The sequence below is a fragment of the Natator depressus genome, chromosome 2 (genome assembly GCF_965152275.1).
Source record: "Natator depressus isolate rNatDep1 chromosome 2, rNatDep2.hap1, whole genome shotgun sequence".
NCBI classification, from domain to species: domain Eukaryota; kingdom Metazoa; phylum Chordata; order Testudines; family Cheloniidae; genus Natator; species Natator depressus.
This window is the reverse complement of record NC_134235.1, coordinates 183,336,848-183,363,054: the sequence shown is the minus strand read 5'-3', so window position 1 is coordinate 183,363,054 and position 26,207 is coordinate 183,336,848. Positions and strand designations below refer to the sequence as shown.

The 26,207-nt window shown below is 38.6% G+C and overlaps 1 protein-coding gene across 2 annotated transcripts in view; it reads right to left on the bottom strand.

The window, feature by feature from the left end:
• Positions 1-26,207, bottom strand: part of ULK4 (unc-51 like kinase 4) — a 397,936-nt gene that overhangs the window by 341,898 nt on the left and 29,831 nt on the right. For both annotated transcript variants that reach the window (XM_074945513.1, XM_074945514.1), the window contains exons 8-17: positions 22,513-22,588; positions 21,947-22,042; positions 21,528-21,649; positions 21,299-21,368; positions 19,924-20,023; positions 17,565-17,669; positions 14,778-14,838; positions 8,106-8,287; positions 6,672-6,718; positions 4,963-5,041 (exon numbers count right to left, since the gene is read on the bottom strand). In XM_074945513.1, the coding sequence (XP_074801614.1) occupies positions 4,963-5,041; positions 6,672-6,718; positions 8,106-8,287; positions 14,778-14,838; positions 17,565-17,669; positions 19,924-20,023; positions 21,299-21,368; positions 21,528-21,649; positions 21,947-22,042; positions 22,513-22,588 (938 nt within the window). The remainder of the gene's footprint in view (positions 1-4,962; positions 5,042-6,671; positions 6,719-8,105; positions 8,288-14,777; positions 14,839-17,564; positions 17,670-19,923; positions 20,024-21,298; positions 21,369-21,527; positions 21,650-21,946; positions 22,043-22,512; positions 22,589-26,207) is intronic.

Here is a 26,207-nt window from a genome sequence, read left to right as displayed (position 1 = left end):
CCTACAGAGTGGTTGTGGAATTGCTACATGGAAATAGCTTTGGCCAAAGAGCTTTTATGTTATCCATCTTCATGAAGGAGGAGGGAAAGAACAAGAGGATACTTGCTGTGGCTATCCATGCCCTATCCCCCGATTGCTGTGCACAGGGAGTTCACTCTGAGTGAGGCATGCAACCTCCACTCCTCCTCCAGATCATATTCATAATTTTCCCTGTTGTATGACAAAGTCAAGGTCAATATTACATTTACGATGGAGGCAGAAGATGGTTTCACAACAGAGGATTTAACAGAAATACAAGTTATGTTCAGAATGCTGAATGAAGGTTCAAATACATAGAATAGTCTTTTACAGATACCACTTCATCCTTGAGAAATTCATGTATTCTGTCACTGAAATAGAGGATCCTAACTATATAGTTCTTCATCACCCACAAAATAATGGTGTCGCACAAAATAATATACAAGAAACCACTAAATCATCACCCTCATAAAAAGACACCAACTTATTTGGGACTCTGGCAAGGGACCATACTAGACAACACCAGCCATGCCATTTTAATGGGGAAGATGTATCATTTTGCTGATTGACAGAAATGCAATGAATGTAATGTGCTCCCTAGCAACAGTTCTAATTAAGTGAGTGTGCCTTTTATGAAGGTTTCACAGTAGCAGCCCTGTTAGTCTGTATCTGCAAAAAGAAAAGGAGTACTTGTGGCACCTTAGAGACTAACAAATTTATTTGAGCATAAGCTTTCGTGAGCTACAGCTCACTTCATCGGATGCTTATAATCAATGTGTTAGTCAAATAAATGTGTTAGTCTCTAAGGTGCCACAAGTACTCCTTTCCTTTTATGAAGGTGAATTCAGCTTTGACCATGTAATTAATCAAACAAAATTATAAAAATGTACCTAAAGCTCCATTCAGTAGTATAACTTTCTGAGCACAGTAGCTAAATAATTTTCAAGTTCTCCATTGCACTTGTTAGGCTTTGACTTAGTACTTTTTAGAGCCCCATTTGTTTGGATTGATGGAACTGTATGTGCAGAAACAAGAGTATATAGATTTCCAGTTTATTTACTCTTGGAAAGACTTTTTCTGGACCAATCCATGAGTCACTGTCAGAGGAGACTCATTCTGGGTAGGAGAATTTTGGCCTTTTGATTGATATGTCTGCCTGCCATTTATCCAAGGCCAGTTAATAAGAAAACTCCATTATTCCAGATTGTTGGAGGTGTATTGCAGAAACTAATTTTACAGGTAGGAAATTCATTTTTCTGAGACACTTGGTTAGTAAAGTGAAATCCCCCTCTATTAGCACAAACCCCAGTGGAAACAATAATATTAAGTGGCTACGCTGATTGTGCTGCAAAGATAGGTTTCAGAATGGTAGCTGTGTTAGTCTGTATCAGCAAAAACAATGAGGAGTCCTTATGGCACCTTAGAGACTAACAAATTTATTTGGGCATAAGCTTTCGTGGGCTAGAACCCATTTCATCAGATGCATGGAGTGGAAAATACAGGAGCAGGTATAAATGCATGAAAAGGTGGGAGTGTGACCTCACACCTGGTAAGGCAACTCCCATCTTTTCAAAATTAACTGGAAGAAGTGCAGTGATTTCAGGGACAAGAACATCTACTTGTTCTGAATACGAATATTTGATAGCATTCAAATATTAGCATATATCAGCACACTAAAGATATAAGTGCAACATATAGTTCCATAGTAAACCTCTGCCTAGTCTGTTTCAATTTAAGATTCAAATCGAATGAGAACCTATTTTTTCTTATATTTCTTTTTTTTGTTTGAGTGACCTCTGGTGGATGTTTGTACAGGAAAAACAAAATTGTTCTTTGCAGGTCGCCTTGAATACTAAACTTTGCAAACTTTTATCAAAAGGTACTGAACTCCTCAAACAAGAAGCAGAGGGACTTTGTGCATATAGAAATTTAGAAGGGTTGATTTTTTTTCTCTCAACATCTGCATGAGTGTAACGTTGGGAAAATGTGCCAGACTGACAACCTGCAGACTGAAGTCCTCTATTCACTGAACACCACACACACACACGAGTAGTTAAAGATTGACAATACTATCCCACCCAGGGGAATCTACCTTATCCTGAAGAGACTATTTCTAATGGTAAGGAGATAGATTAAGTCTCTATGCCCATTCAGGGCTTGATCCTGCTCCTATTCAAACCAATGAAAAAGCCCATGTTGACTTTAACCACGTGGATTCAAGCCCTTAAGACCCTGGCCTCTCAGCTAAGATGGTCAAAACAAGTACTAACTAGGGCCACCACTGTTAGGTTTTGTGATGTGGATAATCATTCTCTAGGAACTGGACTGAGACCAGTCACTTCACATTAGGTGTAGTTTAGATCCCCCAAGATGTTCTGACTGGCTGCAGCCTGTTGTGACACCCCAGCATGCAACTTGCTTCATCAAGACAGCTATCTCAGAGTTCTAACTGAAGTATTAACTGGCTCATAAGGAGACAAGTAAGGGGCATTATTTTTTTAATACAATTCAGAGTACAATTTTGAAAGGGATTATTTTTAATATCTCAAAGGCATAGAATCATCATCAAACATCTCAAAACTGTGCCTTACACTTTAGAAAACATCACAACCCCAGCATGAGTTTGTGGTTACATGTCAACCACAGAGCCGTGCTAGTACGTGCACTCAGCTCACATGGTATCAGCGCAGGAGCTAGCCAATGTCAGTTTGAGGAAAATAAACCAAAAAGTCGCAGTATTAAAAAATATATTTTAAAAGTTACTAGTATTTATGTTCTTTGAAGTCAGACTGTCCAGCTCTGACACTGCTGTGACGACTCAATAGGCACCACAGCAGGCACCAATTAGAGCTCTGCAGGTCTAAAGATCTCTGACAGCTCCCTCCTACTCTTCCTCTCCTGAGCCAACCGTACTTTGGAAAGTCAACCAGTTCTTTGTACAGTTTAAAATGATTTTAAAATGTATATATTTACAGATTACTTTGAAGACATCAAAATGTTTGCATTGGATTCTGCTAGGATGGGTCAACTGTCTGGTCTCACAATATGTTTATTGAAGCTGAACAATACTTTTAATCTGTGGGTGATTGAAAATAAAATTCTTCTTTGGGAAAAAACTTATTTAGAATAATTATCGTTAGGGCTAGAGTAGCAAACTTACATACAAGCTGGAGATGAACGTTCATGAAAGACATTTTCCCAGCTAGTCTACCAGAAATATTAAAAATAATCTGATCCACATACCAGATGGCTCTGGAAATGACAATAGCTCTTCAGTTTGAACATGCCCCAGGTCAGTAGTTTGTCCGGGGTCCAATCGCTTAATGGTTGCTGTGTGGAATTCATCCATACTTTCAAATATATGGGCTTTTTGAGTTTATATGGAAGATCACCAGAATGGGACACAGTCTGGGCAAAAAGCAGTATTAGCTCAGTGCAACAACTGCTCAATTTCTTCATTTAAACTCACTTAACGGAAGTATGCTTCATGAGTGTGTTATTCCACACTTTCCATGGGATAACATATCTGCTATACTAATTTGATGGGAAATGGCTGGCCAACATTTAATAATATTCTACTGGATGTAAAGATTTCCTAGGCAAATACCTGAAAACAAAAACTGTATGTGTATCTTGGAACTATCCTTTCATGTCTCGCTTCATTAAAATAATATCAGGAAACATTGCCACATCTGAGAGAAAGAAGTTAAAGGTGACACTGACATTACAACCTGGAATTCAGGTAGGATGCAGTTGGTAACAGTGCAAGCTTCTGAAGTAATCTAGAGTCTTTCCCCTATTTCTGATGTGTGATTTTAAAATATATTGCCAGGAATTATGGAATAAGATTCCAGATTATCCAGTAGAATTTTCATCTTTCTCAGAAGACAAACACACGTCACAAAATGCTATATCAAGATAATTATAGATAATAATGAAATGATTATGCACAATGTTCTGTATGGTGCATCCAGAAGAAGGCACCTGGAATAAAAAAATAAACTATGAAAACTGTAGTGATACATATGTAGTTAGCTATTGATTAACCAACGACTGTGTGTGCCTAAAGTACTAAAATTCTCTCCTGAAGCCAGATCTGTATACGGAGGATGTGTATTTGTGTTAGGAGAAATTTTAGCAGCTGTGCTGTTCATGTGCTGATGTCCACTGAATAATAGGAGCTATGCATGAAAATCTCTTCAGTTGTTAATTTCACTGTTTTGTAGAAATCTCATCAACCTTAAACACTTTAGATAAACATGAATGACTGGCTGCCACCAAGTTCAGGAGTTTGTGTACATGTGCCATATGCAAATAGTAAAATTAAAATGAAATATATGTGTCGGACCAGTCTTCTGATTAAGTCATGTCAGCTAACCATCAGTATGTGAAAATTTATAAAAGATTCAAGTGGTATGGAATAAAAACGTTCGTTTGTTCTCCGTACTAAATAATTTTCCCCTGCAATATTATGTTCTAGAATGGGTGGTGGAATGTCAAACTGAGTTCCGTTCCTACATCCTTTTTCCAGAATTTAGTTATCAAATTTATTTTGCTTTCTTTAAAACAATAGTAATAATAATTACCTTTGAGGATAACTGACGATACAGAAATCCATCATATATTTTTACATTATTCCAAAATTCAGTAAAGAAGTGTTGTGATAGCCTAGTGACAAATACCTGCAAAACTGAGTTTCTGAAAAAGGCTGTAAATATTGCAGTTCTGCCAAAATATATTTGGAACAACCACAAGAATAGCATAAATATATTACAACATGGATGTATACAGTTAGCTGATAGGATGCACTGTATGCCCATTTTCACATTTGGGGGGAAATAAAGCAGAGTTCAATAAAAGCTGTGAAAATTTCTGAGTTTGCGAATAAAAATATCAATAGTCTTCTGAATTTTTGGCAACTTAAATAATCAAAAGGTAACTTACTTCAGTAACAGGTACATTTTCTTTAAGTTCAGTTGTATGCAATGCTAGTGAAGCAATCACCCTGGCTATTTTGGCACGTCTGTGAATTAAATACATTTGTTAGCTTCATGAAAAAAATTAAAATTTGAAAAAGAAAAAAAAAAGATCAAACAAGTTCAAGATCCTACTTATTTACAACGGTGTATTGTACACAGTGAGTACAACAGAGGTGGGCAAACTGTGGTCCGTGGGACCATCCTGCCTGGCCCCTCCCCTGCTGTCTTCCCTCCCCCGCAGTCCCCAGCTCACCGTGCCGCCAGCGCTCTGGGTGGCAGGGCTGTGAGCTCCTGCCAGGCAGCGTGTCGGCATGGCTGGCTCCAGCTCTGAGTAGCATTGTAAGGGGGCGGGGAGGTTGGCTGATAGGCGTGGGAGTCCTGGGGGGCCTGTCAAGGGACGGGGCGGGTTGGATGGGGGTGGGGTCAGGGGACAAGGAGCAGGGCAGTGGTTGGATGGTTCGGAGGTTCTGAGGGGGGCAGTCAGGGGGCGGGAAGTGGGAGGCGGCAGATAGGGGGCGGGGGCTGTTTGGGGAGGCATAGCTTTCCCTACCCGGCCCTCCATACACAGTTTTGGAACCCCGATGTGGCCCTCAGGCCAAAACGTTTGCCCACCCCTGGTGTACAATATGTGTATTGTACACAGAGTATATAGTGCTAAGTGTATGCAGTTTTGAAGCACAATTTTACATTAGCAAAAGCCCAGAATTTTTTCTTAGACACGTTATCCATTGCCCTTTAAAACGGCATTTTATTTCAGTAGCTCAATTGATTATGACTTCGGCAATTACCTGTGCAAAATGTCATGATTCTCCCCTGCGTACAATAAAGTGTATGTTACTATGAATATTACCTAAATTATTCATTAATCACACTTATCTACATTTGCTTAAAATACAGAAAAGCCATCATAAATCATTTTAAATCTTTGACTCCAGTTGTCAAAATAGATTCCAATGCCAGAAATGAAGTGCATGTCAGAAAATTAACTCTAGATAAGAGTTAAAACTACCTTTTTAATTTTAAAAATAAGGAATTAAAAAAAAGTCAAGCTTTCTATAAAATAACCAGCAGAGGGCATTATTCCATTATAATTTTTGACAGGATTGCGTCAAAGAAAGTCTCTGTCATTATGGATATTATACTTAGTTAGGGCAGGGGTTGGTTTGTTTGGGGATTTTTAATACACTACATCATAAGCTACATTATAGAATTTGTAGATGTAATTCCAGATCCTTTATTTTTTCTACTGAGTTTTGCATATTATTGTTGAGAGATTTATTCAGGAATATAAATTTTAACTGCACATCCAATTTGTAAAAGAAATTGAAAAAGATGTTAAGTTACTCTTCCTTTATATAAATATCATTAATTAAATCTAATGAGGCAACTCTTAGAATACATTTATTATTTATAAAATAAGTAAAATCACCAACCGAAAGTTGAAATTGGTAGTGGCTAAAATGTAACAGATTTTATTAGGCTTGAGGTACTAAAGAAATTCAAATCAGAACACATACCGTTATATTATGTAATGTCTGTGGTCATTCCTCTTTCAAGGTAAACCACAGCAGAATTGACATGGCATAAACAAATGCTTAAAGTATGCCCTATAAAATATTCAGCAACAATCAGTATTTGAATAAATTAATTTGTAATAAGTTGTTTGTTACTTACATATCCCAATTTGGAGCTGCCCGCAACTGTTGTATTAACAGCGGGAACTAGAATAAGGAATAGATAAATATACATTTTTATTTCTCAAAAAATTCCCTATTCATGTATGAGTATATAGATATACGTCTTATGAAAACACATATTAAGATTTTTTTTAAAATGTCTATTTTGTACTCAGATTACAAAAGACCTTGGGTGCTGTTCAAAATCCATTGATTCAAAAGGATGTACTGACAGTTTGGAAAAAATCTTCAAAGTTTATGTTCCTAATGTTTTTAAAAAAAAAGTGAGAAATTTTTTGAAGCTTTGCTTAAAAATATATTCACCAGATAAAAATAAATATATACTAGAAAAATTGCGATCTACCAACACACACAAAGGTAAACAGACTAGTGATAAAAATTTGAAATGGCTATTCATCTGAACTAAACAAACCAACCAACCAGCTTACAAATTCTACGTTACTCTGCAATACAATTGTTTTGGCTAATATCAAGTCTAGTATCAACTGAGTAGTCAACACACCATCTGTCAGGACTGTTTCCAGCCCTCACACAGACTCTATGATCTAATATGTGTCTGTCCCCAAATGTTATGATCTTATTTAGTCTAATGCATGTGTGGGGAAAACTCTGCCCTTATTACTCCACTATAATTGCAATGACTTCATTGAGGGCAGAATTTGACTTCAATGGAGTTAGTGGCACACATGTAAATAAGGGGAAATTAGGCCATGAATGTTTACCTTCAGTCAAAGAAAATAAACTGAAGAAAAAAAAATCTCAAAATTCAAAGCTGTAAACTTATTTAAAAAGGCAGTTTTTATTAATTCTGAGAGTGTGTAGATCACTACCATAGTTAAAATACAAAGAAGGGAAGTGCAAGCTTTTGCTATTTTTGCATACCCATGACTGAAAAATGAATTAGGCCACCACCCAGAGACCAGCAAAACTGATTTCCACATGCAATTTGTTTCCTTAATGGTTGTATATGTTTTAGAAAACATGTTTACCATCTATAAAGGTATGGTCAAGGAGGATTGTCTAACATTTTGATATGCACAATTTTTTTCCAAAAGCAGTTTTCTGTGTTACAGCTTTTATAAATAACAATTTATAGCATCTTAAACATTTCAAGGTGTTATTAATGCTGGAGACAGTTTAAATAATTATTTAATTAACTCTATTAATGTAGCGAATCATAAGAAACAAATTCATCTGGAGTCTAAGAGACAGACAATACTCCATAACTTCTTTTCAAGAAACCTAATTGGTACATTTCATTGCTTTGTCCTTAATTGGCTGTACTGCTGTGTTTTTATACCAACAGGTTCTTAAAATAGAAGTAAAGGGCACCAGTGCTAAAGGCAGCTGACTTTTGCTGCAATGGCTGGTATGTGAACCATGCTGACTCTCCGGGAACTTTACTACTTACCAGCTGTGAGCTGATCAACCTGGTTGCTACTTCCTTGTGGCCAGCCACAGTGCACAGATAGCACAGCAAATTCAGTTTAGCTCGTGTTGCCCCTGTGTTCTTCTCAGTGGAGTCAACCAATGAGCACACTTGTTGCAAAAAGTCATTCCAGTCCATTTCTTTCAGAGATAATAGCTTTTCAACTGTACACAAAAAATGTCAGCAGCTGTTTAAAGATTATGAATTGACATCTTTGATTTTACTTTTAAATACTAAAATATAGTTATGTCCACATGAACCAAAGTAATTTTAAAACTTTTGGATACAATCACAACCTTTGATATTTACGACGACATTAAGGCAAAGAATTTAATTATTTTATTAGAATACAGTTATGAGAATTATCAAAAAGACCAAGAGAAAAAAGGGGATATAATACATAACAGATCTATACAAAACTATTTTCAAAGAGCAAAATCCATTAGGTTCTTATTTACAGTTTTCATTTGGTCCTTGCTTAAGTAAACCCACACTGCCTTCCCATGGATTATAGGAAGTGATACTGTCCTCATTCATTCTTTAATTTTTAATCAGATGTCATCAATGGGAGTTCGCCAGAACAACGATAAAGCAAAAATTAAGTAAAAAAGTCTGAGGAATTTGCTCAGAATCACAACTTATTTGAAGCATGTGTGCAGGTATGCATGTGCTTAAACAGTTGTAGCATCAGGGCCTAAGTGACTTGAACAAGAGAGTCAGATCGCAGCTGGGATTAGAATTAATTTCATGACTCTCAATCCATTACTCACAACATGTCTACAAGGAAAGCCATGAAAATTCTGTCATTCCGTAGAGCTAAGCAATCCTGTCCATTCCTTCTTGCACCCCTAAAAATATATTTATTTATTTTTGTAAATGGTATCCAGACATTTTCATAGTGAATGTGTTGATTGTTCTTGGCAATATTTAAGGGGATTAATTCTCTTCTGTCTTACACCAATTTTACACTGGGATAACTCCACTGACTTCAAAGAAGGCACTCCTGTTTACACCAGTGTAAGCAGGAAGAGAATCAGACTTTGGGTATTTATTTTAACCTTGATTCTCATCTTTGAAAAGGAAAAGTTTAGCCCTCAGTGTTGATATTCAGCACCAGGCTAAGCATCTTTTTACAAGATACTCTAACACTAGCCAAACAGTTGTTTGCCAGCAAAAATAAAAAAGCTGCAAACTATGCTAGTTTTATAGCCACAAACAATCGTCCAGCTGTTAAATAAATTATATCCAGCTATGGTATAGCAATTGACACTGGAACCCATTTGTAATGCAGATCAAACTATTCAGCTCCATAGTGAACAGTTTCAAAGTTGGATGCTTAAAGGCAGATACCTCAATCTACATTCAGACACCTAAATGAGCAGTCTGGAATCCAAGAGCTGTTAAGAACCTTTAGTTCCCTTTGAAGAGACAATGAAAGTTGTGCGTGCTAAGCACCTCTGAACAGCAGATCACTTATTTACATTCATACTGTATTTTGGCAAGTAATATTTCCAACACACCTCTGAACAACATACTAATCCACAGAGACCTTCCTACCAACGCTACAGAAAGAAGGATTCTAGGTGGACTCCTCCTGAAAGTCGAAACAACAGACTGGACTTCTACATAGAGTGCTTCCGCCGACGTGCACGGGCTGAAATTGTGGAAAAGCAGCATCACTTGCCCCACAACCTCAGCCGTGCAGAACACAATGCCATCCACAGCCTCAGAAACAACTCTGACATCATAATCAAAAAGGCTGATAAAGGAGGTGCTGTTGTCATCATGAATAGGTCGGAATATGAACAAGAGGCTGCTAGGCAGCTCTCCAACACCACTTTCTACAAGCCATCACCCTCTGATCCCACTGGGGGTTACCAAAAGAAACTACAGCATTTGCTCAAGAAACTCCCTGAAAAAAGCACAAGAACAAATCCGCACATACATACCCCTGGAACCGCGACCTGGGGTATTCTATCTGCTACCCAAGATCCATAAACCTGGAAATCCTGGACGCCCCATCATCTCAGGCATTGGCATTGGCATTGGCAACCTGACAGCAGGATTGTCTGGCTATGTAGACTCCCTCCTCAGGCCCTACGCTACCAGCATTCCCAGCTACCTTCGAGACCCCACTGACTTCCTGAGGAAACTACAATCCATCGGTGATCTTCCTGAAAACACCATCCTGGCCACTATGGATGTAGAAGCCCTCTACACCAACATTCCACACAAACATGGACTACAAGCCGTCAGGAACACTATCCCCGATAATGTCACGGCAAACCTGGTGGCTGAACTTTGTGACTTTGTCCTCACCCATAACTATTTCACATTTGGGGAGAATGTATACCTTCAAATCAGCGGCACTGCTATGGGTACCTGCATGGCCCCACAGTATGCCAACATTTTTATGGTTGACTTAGAACAACACTTCCTCAGCTCTCGTCCCCTAACGCCCCTACTCTACTTGTGCTATATTGATGACATCTTCATCATCTGGACCCATGGAAAAGAAGCCCTTCAGGAATTCCACCATGATTTCAACAATTTCCATCCCACCATCAACCTCAGCCTGGACCAGACCACACAAGAGATCCACTTCCTGGACACTACGGTGCTAATAAGCGATGGTCACATAAATACCACCCTATACCGGAAACCTAATGACCGCTATTCCTACCTACATGCCTCCAGCTTTCACCCAGATCACACCACATGATCCATTGTCTACAGCCAAGCTCTGCGATACAACCGCATTTGCTCCAACCCCTCAGACAGAGACAAACACCTACAAGATCTCTATCAAGCATTCTTACAACTACAATACCCACCTGCTGAAGCCAGAAGAGTACCCAGAAGTCACCTACTACAGGACAGGCCCAACAAAGAAAATAACAGAACTCCACAAGCCATCACCTTCAGCCCCCAACTAAAACCTCTCCCACGCATCATCAAGGATCTACAACCTATCCTGAAGTATGACCCATCGCTCTCACAGATCTTGGGAGACAGGCCAGTCCTTGCCTACAGACAGCCCTCCAACCTGAAACAACCAGCAACCACACACCACACAACAGAACCACTAACCCAGGAACCTATCCTTGCAACAAAGCCCGTTGCCAACTGCGTCCACATATCTATTCAGGGGACACCATCATAGGGCCTAATCACATCAGCCACACTATCGGAGGCTCATTCACCTGCACATCTACCAAATGTGATATATGCCATTGTGTGCCAGCAATGCCCCTCTGCCATGTACGTTGGTCAAACTGGACAGTCTCTACGTAAAAGAATAAATGGACACAAATCAGATGGCAAGAATTATAACATTCATAAACCAGTCGGAGAACACTTCAATCTCTCTGGTCACTCTATCTCTGACCTAAAAGTCGCAATATTACAACAAAAAGACTTCAAAAACAGACTCCAACGAGAGACTGCTGAATTGGAATTAATTTGAAAACTGGATACAATTAACTCAGGCTTGAATAGAGACTGGGAGTGGATGAGTCATTACACAAAGTAAAACTATTTCCCCATGTTTATTTCCCCCCCGCCCCACTCTGTTCCTCTGACATTCTTGTTAACTGCTGGAGATGGCCCACCTTGATTATCACTACAAAAAGGTTTTCTTCCCGCCCCCCCACCCCCTACCCCCGCTCTCCTGCTCATCTTAAGTGATCACTCTCCTTACAGTGTGTATGATAACACCCATTTTTTCATATTCTGTGTGTATATAAATCTCCTCACTGTATTTTCCACTGAATGCATCTGATGAAGTGAGCTGTAGCTCACGAAAGCTTATGCTCAGATAAATTTGTTAGTCTCTAAGGTGCCACAAGTACTCCTTTTTCTTTTTGCGAATACAGATTAACACAGCTGCTACTCTGAAACCTGTCTACCTTTAATCACCCAAGTGTGAAAACTTTGAACTATGACTTTATCCTACAGAAAGTATTTGTTGCTGTTTGGGGCCAAGGGATACTATATTACAACAAAATCACTACTCAGTATATGTATCATACCAAACGGAACAGAATCTTACATTATTCCTCACTCCCTACTCCCACCATAAAGAGCTGAGAAGAAAAGATTTACGAGGGTGAGATGCCACCTGAATTCCAAAAGAAACATATTTTTGGCTGAAATTCATCTTCAAAACATAATATATGTTAACAATACCTCCGTAAATAGACCAAAAGGAAATATTCCAAAGGAACTAGTATTACAATCCTGATAACAATCAGCCTTTTGTTTTTTATAAACAACTTCACTTGATGCCAAAAAAAAATAAATAAATAAATAAAAAACCACAACCCTCCCCCCCACAAAAAACCCCAACAAACAACTTTATGCTGGGCATTAGGAGCATTTCATAATTATAGGTAGGACTTGTAGCGCCATCTTTTGTTATAGTTCAGCAACTCTTCCCATTATAAGACCCTTATTAGTTGCAAAGCTTTAATCATTTGGGCTGAAATCTTCCATGCCAGATATCTGCCTCAAGCTGAAATTTTTCTGGAAAATTTCTGCCAAAACAGTTCAACCCTTTCCAAGAATGTTTTGCCTATGTTAAGAAATTCTGGCAACCTTTTAAAAAAAGTGTAGTGCCTCCATGCTTTGGAGCAGGGACTTGAAATGGGTCAGGGATGTGACTTTTGCTGTCCATGAAAATCCATCCAAATATTATCAAATTAGAAACCTTTGAAAACTCTCAATTTTCACATGCTCAGTAGAGGTTTCTTCAATTTTAGCAGCTAAAAATCTCCAAAGATTCCAACCTCACTGCACATGCTCTCGTCTCTCATAGCTTCTATTGCTCACCAGAATGCACATTCACCATCCCTGAAGAGCAAGTGAGCATTTGCCAGTCCAATAAAAACGGGGATGAAGCTGGACTTTCCCTGTAACTGATATTCTGGGGCAGGGTGGGGACAAGCAGGGAGTGTCTCTCCTGTGCTCTCAGAGACCCTTCTTGCTGGCACCTTGGCAGAATGGAGGAGCAAGCTGCCTAATCTGATTTGAGTAAGGACAAGAGCTAGACTGAGGATGGGGGAAAAGGATAGATTGAGACAAGGAGTCTAGTGAGACTGGAACTAGAGGGTGGAGAGAGAAACTGTTACTGGCAGTTACTGTTACTGGCAGAAACTGTTACTTCCTCTAGGGGAAGAGGCTGGGACTAGTTGGTCAATGAAACAGACTGGGACCGGGGGCGGGGAACAGAGGCTCAGAACAGTTGAGCAAGGAGACACAGATGATGAGGGAAATGGGGGGAGGAACTGGGAGTCAGTTGTTTGTGAGTGAGCGCGCTGATCAAAATGACAAGCCAGGAGATGGGGAGGACTGGGACTGGCTGAAAAACAGGACTGGGAGTAAGAAACAGAGCAGGGGGAAAACTGGATGAAGAGCCTAGAGGGGGAGACTGGGAGCTGGTGGGGGGCTGGAGGGAAGCATAAAATCAGGTCCAATGAAGAGTCAGGAGGGAAGAAACTGGGACTGAAAAGAATAGTATATGATTGTGTAATTATAGACTCTATTGTAATGCATATGCACATGCACAAGTGGGCTGAATTAAGGTTGCACAGGTAACCTTAATTCTGTCATTTCATAAGTTTCAAGTGCTTGACTTTGGAACCCTAATAGTATTTTTAACATTTTTAACTTGGTTTTCATATGTAATTCATACTTAATTTTCCCTAACATCTGACTGTGTTCTGCAAATAAATTTGATGCAACTAGAGCAAAAAACCCTTGTATAGTGAATTTCTGTAGTTAAGTCACTGAATCATGCAGTTCACTGTAAAGGGATGAACTTTTTCGCCCTAGATTTAACAGCATAAAAAGACACGGAGCTGAGTCACATGTGATCAGGCTGTCATACACTCCAGCTGTCTGCTGGAAAATGTTGGGACTTTGATCAACACAGCTGAACACACTAACTCCCAAACCCTGGGAGAGTCCAGCCAAGATTTTCAAAAGGACAGGCTTCAAAGTCCTTATGGAGCCATCTAAATAAAGTGATCCGATTTTCAAAAGTCTAAGCAATTCCAAATGGAAAGAGTTATTCCACGAAAAACATACATATTGTATTCATTTATTTCCTAAAGGTTTTAAATAAAAAAAAATTAATTTCCGAAGCAACTAAAGTTTTCCATAGCTTTAGTATAATAACTGGATTTGAGTGCTTATTTTTTTGGTTTGCTATTTTCTAAATAGGGCCTAATAAGTCTTGCTTTCTTGTAGGCTGAGCTCTGCAACCCATGAATAATACATTCTCTTTGAAATCGGTATAAACACAATAGAAAATGATCTCAACCTTTCTTTCAAACATTTAGCATTTAATATAACAAACTACATTGTAAAACAATTACCAATTCTTCCTTGAATATATGTATGAGATTCATTATCACCTAGACAAAAACAACAAGGAGTCCCGTGGCACCTTAAAGACTAACATATATTTGAGCATAAGCTTTCGTGGGTAAAAACCTCACTTCTTCAGATGCACTAGGAAAGTTATGAATTGCAATCAACGGGAAACTATGACTCTTCAGATGGAAAATTATGAAGAAAATGAAAACATATTATGCAAGTATGTGCTATCATGTGAAGCACTTACACATTTTATCAACTTCATCAGGACTGTACCTGAATGTGCCGGTATATGTAACATTTTCAAGTCAAATCTAACTGGTGCTTGTTTCATTATCTGGAAAAAAACAAAATAGAAAAAACAGTGATTTTTTTAAAGCATTTGTATATGTCTTTAAAGTAGAGAAACATATAAACACAGACAAAGATAGACAAAAATATATTTGGCACATGCACCCAATACAAGCCACTCCTACCATTATAATTTAAGTGTCAATGAGCCACAGGCCTAGAACCCAGGCCCACAAGTTTCATAGGAGCAGCCACGCTCCGCAACCCTCCACCTAGCAGCCTACTATCAGTAGCTTACCTGAGACCCATGTAGCCCAGCCCCAGTGTGAGGCGCCACCCTGGAGGTCCAACTGGCAGAGTCCCAAAGCAGCTGATTACCTGCCCGCACCACCCCCCCTCCGGAAGGCCATACCCAAGTGCTGTCAAAGTGGGCCACCTTTCTCCAATTGATGTCAGCCATCTTTGATGACCTTCACCAAGCTCAAACAGGGCCAGGCTGCTCACAACTGGACAGCCCCCGCAACATCCATGGCCTACAGTGTTTTTTAGGCTTCACAAACTTCTATCAGAGGTTCATTTAGAATTTTTCAAAACACAAGCCAAGCCCTTTACTGCCATACTCCAGAAAAACATGCAGTTCCATTGGTCACCCAAGGCCCAGCACATATTCAAGCAGTCAAAGCTTGCCTTCACCACAGCTCCAGTACTGGCCCACACAGGTGCAATGCAAGCTTTCGTTGTGGAAGCAGATGTCTTTAGTATGTCAATCAGGGCAGTCCTATCCCAAAGGCAAATACTGCACCACATCACCTACTACTTGAGGAAGCTCACCCATACTGAGCAAAACAACAAGATCTTTGACAAGAGCTCCTGGCAATTAAAATCACCTTTGAAGAGCAGCAACGCTACTTGGAAAGGGCCCACCATCAGGTCCAAGTGTTCACTGACCATAAGAACCAGAGTTCCTGCACAGGGCCAAGTCCCTAAACCAACAACAGTTCCAGTGCCCTATTCTTCTCCTGGTTAAACTTTACCGTGACCAACTGCCCAGAAACAGCAAGGCCAACACCTTGTCCCAAAGATATGGCTCTGATCCACAAGGTCCAGTTTGGAATCCAAATTACAGTGTATGCATCTCACTGTTTCCATGTCCATATCAAATCAATTCATTGGGAAAAAAAAAATCAGCCAAGTGTTTTCCTCAATAACCTCTCTTATTTATATTGGCCAAAACCAGAGTTCTCACTGAAGGCAGAAGCAGATTTTTAAAATTCACAGTTAACATTAGGCTTGATTAACTACCAGAGATTGTAGAAAACTCTGCTGAAGAAGTATCATGTCCTTTTATTCCCTGGTGTTTTACCTGAAAGTAATATTTACCTGGCAAACTGCTCTCAAACAAATGGTGGAGCCAAAGTTTTGGTAAAAGAAATTTTTTCCAGGAAAATGTCTCAGAGACTTGACAAAAAAAGGCCAGCTCTGTCATGAGAAAAAAAAAAAATCAAACCAAACCAAACCCTACCTGATCAATCATTAAATGTCACCTGCTCCTGGGCCTATCATGGTATACAGCAGGATATTTTGGAGTGGCCTACACTTGAGTTTAAACCAGGTTAACTAGAATCATGTTTAAAAGTAGCCTTTACTGGAAAGATGCTAACACAGTTTCCCTGGCCAGTGAACTCATGGATGAAAAGACAAAACGGGGACAAATGGACTCACCTGTCAAATCAAATGCACTTTTAAATAATGGAAAAAATTCTTTCAAACCAACACTTTCCTTAAAAGCCAACTATTTAGATTGTTACAAGGAGGTGATTATATGGGGGACTTACATTGGTGAAACCAAGGAACAGTAACTATTAAAAACAAAGGGGTTTTGTTTATTTTTCAGTTTAAAGCATAGATCTTTTTAGTAGACTGTAAGGCAATAGTCTTGCCACAGTTAGAATGACAGCTGCCTCCAGTACAAAATATTTCAGTCCAAACACCTGCAATTTATTAAAGTTGTTTAAAATAACTTGATTTTTTGCACACAGAAGCCATCACACCATTCAGCACAAGTGGCAGTCTCTGCTCAAGACTCTCAATACTAGAAGAGCAGGAGTTTTCCAGATCAGGATTAAGGTGCCATAGCAGAGAATTGTGAACATTTGTCCAGCGTTGCCTGCAATTTTAGTCTCATTTTCAGAAACATTAAATTCACATTTTTTAGAAAAAATAATCATATGTTTAAACTCTTCCAATTTTCTCCACCCTGCAAACATCCCACAACAGAAGTCACAGTGTGAAAATCTAAATCCTAGTGTAAAAGGATTAGTATCCAGTGAGAAGACACCTACATCTACAAAGTTTAATTTTAACAGGCATACCTATAAATAAATATCTGTCATGACTATACGTTACTGGAGTTTAATAAGTGAATGCAAGATATCACCAAAAGGTAAATCTGCCAAGGGCACCGAATGCAACATTTAGTAGCTTCCATTAATTGTGGGAAACCCTTTCAGATTAATATTTGATCCCCAGATAAATCAGTTCTCCATACTGATTATATAATAGGGCCACACAAAACTGCAGAAATCTTGTCAAAAAGAATTAGCAGTTGACTGGGTGGAGCAATAAAGGAAAGGAAAAGAGAACAATAAAGGCAATGAGAACAATAAAGGAAAGGAAAAGAGTGGTTGCCCCGTTTAAAGATTTATCTGTGCAATAAACAGCACAGCACAGCAAGTTCCTTAATCTACTCTTTAGTATTTTACTTTGCCATACCTTTGGATTGTCAAGAATAGGAGTTACAAAAAGGTCAGACTCTGTGTAGATGAGCTCTTTCATCTTGGACTCCATGTCCTGCTGGCTTGAGTGTCCATTTTTACCCTAGAACAAGAACAAAAATACAGTAGTCAGGTTTGTAAGAAAAGTTTTCAAAATTTTTTGCAGCAATATTTATTTTAAACATTACCAAAGTGCATTGTATGGATAACACAAATACTCAGTGTTTGTATTATTTGCTTTATGGTAGTGAATAGATTCCTTAACTAAGATCAGGTCCCACTGTGGTAGGCACTATACAAACATACAGTAAGAGAAAGATGCTGATCCAATAGAAATAGACTAGTCAGACAAAGGGTGCTGAGACAAAAAGAGATTACGTGACTTGCCCAAGTCCTAAAAGTCTTTCCAGAATCAGGGCCTTATATTCATTATCCCCACCCCAGTTACTGCTGAATATTCTATTACCATATTTTTTTAAAAAAATTCCCACCAACTTACAGACACACTTTTCTTAAATCTCATATGAAAGAACAGGTATTTACATGCCAATTATATGGTTTATGCATCTCTTGAACAGTAGCATAGCTGGGGGGGACCGGGGCAGCGGCCGCTCCCCCACCGAGCAGAAGGTGACGCCTTTTTAATTCTTTGGAGTTTTTTCTTACTCAGTGAACATGTTTTGTATGGACAATGCCCACTACTTTGTCTGGTACATCACACCCCACCATGCCCAATTACCAACACCACAATTTTGCCAAAATGTATTCAGGTGCTTAACTTTATACACTGTGAATAGTCCCATTCAGAGTCAGTGTGAATAAATCTTTGAAGGATTATAGCCCAAGATTTCAATGGCCTTTTTAAAAATAAAGAAAAGGAAGTTGGGAACTTACAATCAACAGTTATATAAATGTTTAGATTAACATCATCGTGGTCTCTAAAATCATATTTAAATCCAATCATTTTATGAGACAATCTGTGGTAATTACTAGTGTTTTGAGTAAACACACTCTTGGGAAAGAATAGCAACTCCAATTTTCTCATAAATGTCAAATGCAGTTGGATGAATAAAACTATCAGCTGTGTTTTATGATCTGTAATTAAAATATTAACATATTCCTTTTGAGCAGCAAAAGTTGATAAATAGAAATAAAAATCAATTTATTTCAGACATAGCTACATGTTTGTTTTAAAAAACAAAACTGTTCATCAAAAAAAACCAAACCAAACCCTGTAACTTAAAAGTTAATACTGCCACATTAAGTTAAAAACAAAAAACAGAAAATATAAGTATCAAGAAACAACAGCTTTTAAAATCCCCACCTTTTAAAAGTCATACAAAATGAGAAAATAAGGTAAGGTACATGAAATTTTGAGTAGTTTTACAATTTATATATTTGGTAAGAAATATCTACATATATGAAAATTAACATTAGACTTTCCAGTAATAACCTTAACACTAACTCCTATTTCTCCCCCCCACCACGCAATGCAGTTACTCGCTAATGTGTTTAATAAGTATTGTATGTTACACACAAAGACTAGTATAAAAATAGCACATTATACTTCTATCAAACTATTTTAGAAATTTTATATAGCATAACATAAGGTATATCAGTTATATATACACAAAACAGAGATCTTTCTGCAATAGCGATACTACATAATTAACTAAAATGTTAGTATTCTGAAATTGAAAGAGGTGTGTGCAATACACCTTAAAGATACAGTTTCTGTAGTCTGGTGCAACTGAATTTAGTTACTGTAACAGATACACCATCTTCTTATAACTCAGAACTTGAAATATTACATTTCTTGAGAGCTATGTTTTACAGGTCAGAGTTAAGACTGTTCTTGAAATATCTACTGTTAGTGTTCATACATGCAGGAGTTTTTTTAGATAATGTATCAACTGTAACAATATTGAAACTTTCTTTATATTACCTTATCTTTTCTAAATATTTTTTCAATGTTAGATTTTTAATTTTTTTTTTAAACTATAACACTCCTGGTAATAATGTTTTTGAATGTTTGTGTAACATACTACAGTAACATTACCCTTTTTATTTAATTAATTTATGTATTGGTCTGGCAATCTCTTTTATTTCTCCTAATTAAAGGGCAATAGACGCTGAGCTCCCAAATTTTGGGCTAGTCCGGGGCAATTTTGGCCCCTGCTGTAATTAACAGCAGCCCTGAGAATTGATCTTAAAATTCAGTAAATGTGTAGGTTTGGGGATTTTTTTGTTTTTAATTTCAAGGGGGAAAGGAGCGCAAGCTGGCTTTATAATGAAATCCAGGTTGAAATCGTAACTATGTAAATATTACTATCTCACAATAATATACATTTCCTCACCTTTGCCAAGCATAAAGTTCTTTGTGCTGAATTCTGAGTTAAGGCAGCAGTAGCACTACTCATTTCTACTGCAGTGCTAGTCCTCGGAGTGGGACGAGAGCTGAAAGACAGGATACAAAAATAAAGAAGAGTGCCGATTAGCTTTCATGGATTACAAAACATATTCTGGATTATGAAGCCTCTACATAATTCCCATTTGTGTGGGGAAAGTGTCAAGGCTGACAGGCATAATATTTGTTCCATCAACCCAATATATACTTCCTGTTTTTAAATCTCCCGTAATAGTTTGTTGTTTTTTCCCCCACCATCAACCCTCCAAACCAAAGGATGTAGTCATATTAAAATCCCATCTCCTAAATGTGATGAGTCACCAAACAATATCTCAAGGGGATTAACTTGCTGGATTGCAATGCACTTTACACTGTTCTTCCATTCTCACTGATGGCTGTTTAGAGCTGGGAAGTATTGAAACTGACAAGTATGCTGATGGTTTTTGTATTCATTCTTTTCATTTTCAAAATGCTGTTTGTTCATAAAATTTTTTCAGAGTCACCAAGAAGATTAGGACACACAAGGAGAGACCAGGGTGTTGTGATAAAAAACAGATTCACTACTGAATTCATTATTGGTAGATTAACCAAGCAAGGTGTTTGGATTTTTACCCCAGTGTAATCCTTGCTTTGGACAGATCTTTCTGCTACATTAGTGAATGGTGAGGGATGGCTGTTTTTAAACAAGCAAGTTTCTGCTTCATGTGGACAGAAACTAAGCCTCTTATATCAAAAATGAATCTCTCCTGCCTTGAGGCAAATGAAAAAAACCACACACAATAGGCCCTCACCAACTAAAACTCATTGTTTCTGTTTTTATTTAATGGCTCCAGTGGCACATTGCACAAATAGCACACATAGCGACTGATAGCCTATGCAGCACAACTGACAGGTCTTTGCAGGCACTATTTGTTGGCCTGGCTGAAACTGCAAGCTTCAAACCCTCCACCCTATTAAGAAGCAATTCAAAATTGCTTAAGTGGTAAAGAGCATTTGTGCATACGTGAAACAAGAAAAGAATAAAAGTAATGAACAGAAAAACCTAAATTTTTCTAATCCTGTTTAGCAGAACAGCCCAGAGATTACAAGATATTGCTATGAAAAACAGTAAAATACAGCAATATTTGAATTGTTGGCCAGAACATCGAGGGTTTCTTTATACTAACTACCTAAACACAATTTTCCCTACAGAATCATGAGACAATCTGCTTGCGTAAAAATACTGCATTTCATCCTGTGCTCTTTTAATTAAAAAATAATACATCTAAGAAGATACTCCATACATTTTTTCTTTTCTAGTTTAATTGCTCTGTAGTTTATCATACCTAAGAAGAAATATGGACTCGTTTGATTCACCACCAGGTGCACTTTTAGGCCGCAATTCAGATGGATTTTCTGTTAAAAAAACAAAACAAAAAACATGGAACTCGCTAATTTAAAGATTATGAGGAATAAAATTTATGGAACAAACATACTGCTGGGATTACGAGGCTGATCAGATTTACAGAACACACTCATCTGAAATGAGACAATAATAGCAATACATAATCTTACCTAGTTTGAAAGATTTATTAAGTTGTTTATTATTTGCTCTTGAGGATGACATATCATTCGAATTTTTATGGGTATCCAATGAGTCCTTGGTATCTCTAGATACAAAAAACTCCATGTTTTCACTGTTGTTTAATAAGAGATGCTAGTTAGATACTAGTTACTTAACATCCTTCAAAAATCAATACTATAGTGTTTTTATATTTGCGCTAGTGTTCGCAACAGTGACAGATAAGTTTCAAGAGACAAGATTCAAGATACAATACTTGCATAGCACAAATGTAACAAAATTTTTAAAACATTTTTATAAATTAAAAGAAAAATACAAATAATGACCAGAAAACAGTTTTTTTAATAGTACAAAAGGATATTTGTCTCCTTATATTTATTATAAAATGTTATTTTCACTGAACATATTGTACCTTGAGCTTATGTCCTGGCTGTTTGTGGAATCACCATCATATCTGCTGAAAGCATCTTTCCAGAATGGATGCTGTAACAGGTCTGTCCAGTTCAATCTTTGTAATACAATAGAATAAAGAGAGCCTGAAACAGCACTACAATACAGTGCCATGATTTAATATTCTATGAATTTCTCAGTGACTGGCAAACCTGTTATTATGCAACAATGTAATCATACCATTTATGAGTCAGAAGCCCAGTAAAAGAGATATTTTAACTGCTCTTCTCCCACTTTCAAAACAAGTTTGGACTGATTTTAAATTTTATAGGATTCTAAAATTGCCACCAGTACCATTATCCTGGTGTCTATTTGTTTAGTATCAGAGTAATTTAATCAAAACACTCGGCACAAATCTTTGAACGAAAACTATATTAATTAATTGCAACATATTCAAAACAGACAATTACATGTTTTTGCAGATGTAATCTGCAAAATGACATGAATTCAGTATTGCAATAGTCATCGCTTTTCGGAAGAGGAGAAAACATAATATGTGATTAATTGTCCTAGATTAGACTGCTTTACCTCTTTTGAGGATCCTTTTGAAGCAAACCATCCAGCAAACTAAGGAAGTGTGAAGAAGGTTTGGGAAGAGCAGAACCTGCAAACAGAAGAACTTCCAATAATATTGCTAATAAAAATAAACTAGCCTAAAACTAGAATGATTATATGAATAATAGAAGAAATATAGAGTTATCATATATAGGTCCTGTTCCTGCTATTAGTCACTAAAGACAATGGGGTATACATGGGTACAGATTGTATATGGTTACACAACCAGAACCTAAGACAGCATATGCAACAGACGCTTCCAGTTACTAAGCAGCAGTAATTTTAAAAGTTTCTAAAAGCAAAATTTTCACATTGGGAAGATTCTCATACTGTATAAAAGAAATGGTTACTCACCCTGTGCAGTAAATGTAGTTTTTCAAGATGTGTCCCTCTATGGGTACTCCACCCTAGGTGTGTTTGCACCCCCTGTGCCTTTGATTGGTAATTAAATATTCATGGTAAATAGGCCCAATGGCCTGTGATGGGTTATTAGATGGGGTAAGATCCGAGTTACCCGGGAAAGAATTTTCTGTAGTATCTGGCTGATGAATCTTGCCCATATGCTCAGGGTTTAGCTGATCGCCATATTTGGGGTCAGGAAGGAATTTTCCTCCAGGGCAGATTTGAAGGCCCTGGAGGTTTTTCGCCTTCCTCTGTAGCATGGGGCACGGGTCACTTGCTAGAGGATTCTCTGCTCCTTGAAGTCTTTAAACTACGATTTGAGGACTTCAATAGCACAGATATAGGTGGGAGGTTTTTTTGTAGGAGTGGTGGGTGAAATTCTGTGGCCTGCGTTGTGCAGGAGGTCAGACTAGATGATCATAATGGTCCCTTCTGACCTAAATATCTATGAATCTATGATTGGAAATTTCTCATGGCAGTGTCCGTTTAGCCCACGCATGTACGCTAGTCAGCTTCATGCCATTGTTATATAGTACGGCATGGGTGAACCAACCTCAGTTCCTTCTCTACAGCAAAGCCCTATAGCAGAGAAGGAGTAGTGCAGGTAATGGAGCATCCATAGAGACCACATCTTGAACTGCAGTTACTGCATAGGGTGAGAAACCATTTATTCTTCTTCAAGTAGTGTCCCTACGGGTGCTCCACTCTAGGTGGTTATTGAGTAGCCCTGCTTTAAGGAGGGGCTTCAGAGTCAAGTCCAGTATGGAAGAAAATACTTCTGATATTGTGTTTGACTCAGCTGTAGAGTCACAAGTTATTGCACAGCGTTCAGCGAATGTATGCATAGAAGCCAAGCAGCAGCTTTACATATTTCAGTAATGACACCTTTTTGAGAAATGGTGAAGAAGTGGAAATGAATTTCAAACAGTGAGTTCATATGTCCGAAGGTGCTTGAATATTACGCAATTTATAGCAATTAATTCAGTCAGAAATCCACTTGGAAAGTCTTTGATTAGAGATTGCAAATCCTTTGATCTATCTGCGAGTGAGACAAACAATTTGGGGTCTTTCTGAAGGGTTTAGAGTTCTATCCTGACAGAAGGCCAGGGCTCGCCTGACATCAAGGGTATGCAACAATGCCTCTTGTTTATCTAGGTGAGGTTTAGCGTGGAAAACTGGCATGTGAATGGGTTGATTAATTTGGAATTCAGAGGAGACTGTTACCCACAGTTTTCAGAACCCAAAGCAGTGGTAATTTAACTGTTTCTCTCCAGATCATGTCAGGAATAAATCATTGGGGACACAGTTCCTCTGTCTGATAAATGATTGGTACAAACAAGAGTGCTTTAACATAAAACTACTCTTTTATTAGGTCTCAAACACACAAGACACACACACACACACACACACACACACACACACACACACACGTGCTGTAGCAGTAGGTTCAGAACACCCCAAACATTTATTACTACCCAAAGACTGAGATGGTTTTGAGTGATTAGCAGTCAGGCTTCCATGGGCCCTCCTTCCATCCAGTTGCTGGGAAGTTTAGGTGTCAGCTCCTTGCCCCAATAAAAGTTTCCTCAGACTGCTCCAAAGCATGCTTTCTAACTCACTCTATAGATTTTCTCTAGACAAAGCACATAGCCTATTAGAGGCTATTATGAGTTATTTCCATCGCAACAGCCAATAACAATTCATTGTTCTCCTTATCAGCAAAGTAGCTTCAGCAAACAAAAACAAATCTTACAAACAGACAACCAGAGTCAAGGTCAGTTTTCCATATTTCTTCCCCCCTTTCCCCCACAATGAACCTGTCCTTTCACTTTATCTATCCCAATCAGTAAAACTGCAGCTTGCAGCTCTTTTTGTCTGCCTAAGCAAGGCCAGATTTTTCTCCTGACTCTATGGTGTCCTTGATTCTAGCTGGCGGGGGGTGGGGGTGGGGGGTTGGAGAGAGGAGGGAGAGGCTAAATGCACAAGATGACTGCAGATTAGATCAAATCCAATTCTCTCCCAACAACGTTACGTAGAAATTTGACCTTGTCCTTAAAAAAATACTGTGAAAGGAGGGGATACCATAAGGGCTCTAATTTCCCCAACCTGTCATGCTGACATGATGGCTATCAGGAATGTCATTTTCACTGATAAATGGAGAAGTGAGCAGGTAGCCATCTGTTCAAATGATGGTGTTGTAAGGCATTTAAGAACCAGATTGAGTTCCCAAACTAGAGTATGATGCTTGACTGAAAGAAATATTTCCGAGCCCCCTTGGGAACCTAACTGTCGTTGGGTGAGCAAAACAGGAAGGAATAAAGGGTGGGAATAAGGCTCTACTAGAAAATATAAAGCCATGATGGCTGCCAGGAGACTTCTAATGGAGCTCAGCGAGAGCCCTAAACTTTTTAGAGTTAGGACACAGACCAGTATATCTGGCAGCAATGAGGTTGTCAGTGGAATACGTTTGAGGTCACACCAACAGACAAATCTTGTCCATTTTTAAGAGTATGGGTAGTAGACTATTTTCTGCTGGGTAATACTATTCTTACCTCACCTCCTCAGAGCAGGCTGTCTTTAATCCCATGAACCATCGACCAATCATGCTTTGAGATGAAGAACTTCAAGGCTGGGATGTAGGATCTTTCTGCCTTCCTGGAAGAGGAGATGAAGACTGGCCTGCAGAGTGACCAGTGAGCAAACGGCCAACTGTATTATGTAAGGAAACCACGTGTGTCAGGGCCAGCTCGGAAATATTAGGATGACTCTGGCTTTGTCTTCTTTTATTTTCAGTAGAACTTCGGCTATTAGAGGAGTCAGTGGGAATGCATATGGGTGATCCGACAACCAATGAAGGTGAACGGCATCCCCCAGGGATCGGTGACCCAGCCTGCCTCTGGAGCAAAACGGCACATTTCTTGTTTATCGCTGTGGCAAACAAGACTATCTGGGGGGGTCCCCATTGCCAGAATATGTGGTGTAATATGCTGAAATCTATTTCCCACTCATACTCTTGGAATAAGTGCCTGCTAAATGCATCTACGGTCACATTCTGAACCCCTGGAAGACAACCCCTGTGACAATGACCTGATTGCATATGCACTGGTTACTAAGCTTGACAGCCTCTGCACAGAGGGAGAGGACTCTTGCTCCTCCTTGCCAGTTGATATAAAACAAAGGTTTGGGGGCTGTGCTGGATTGTATTGCTATGTTGGAAAAGACCACAAATCTGTGCAGTGCTTTGGCTCTTGCTGTTACTAAACGGA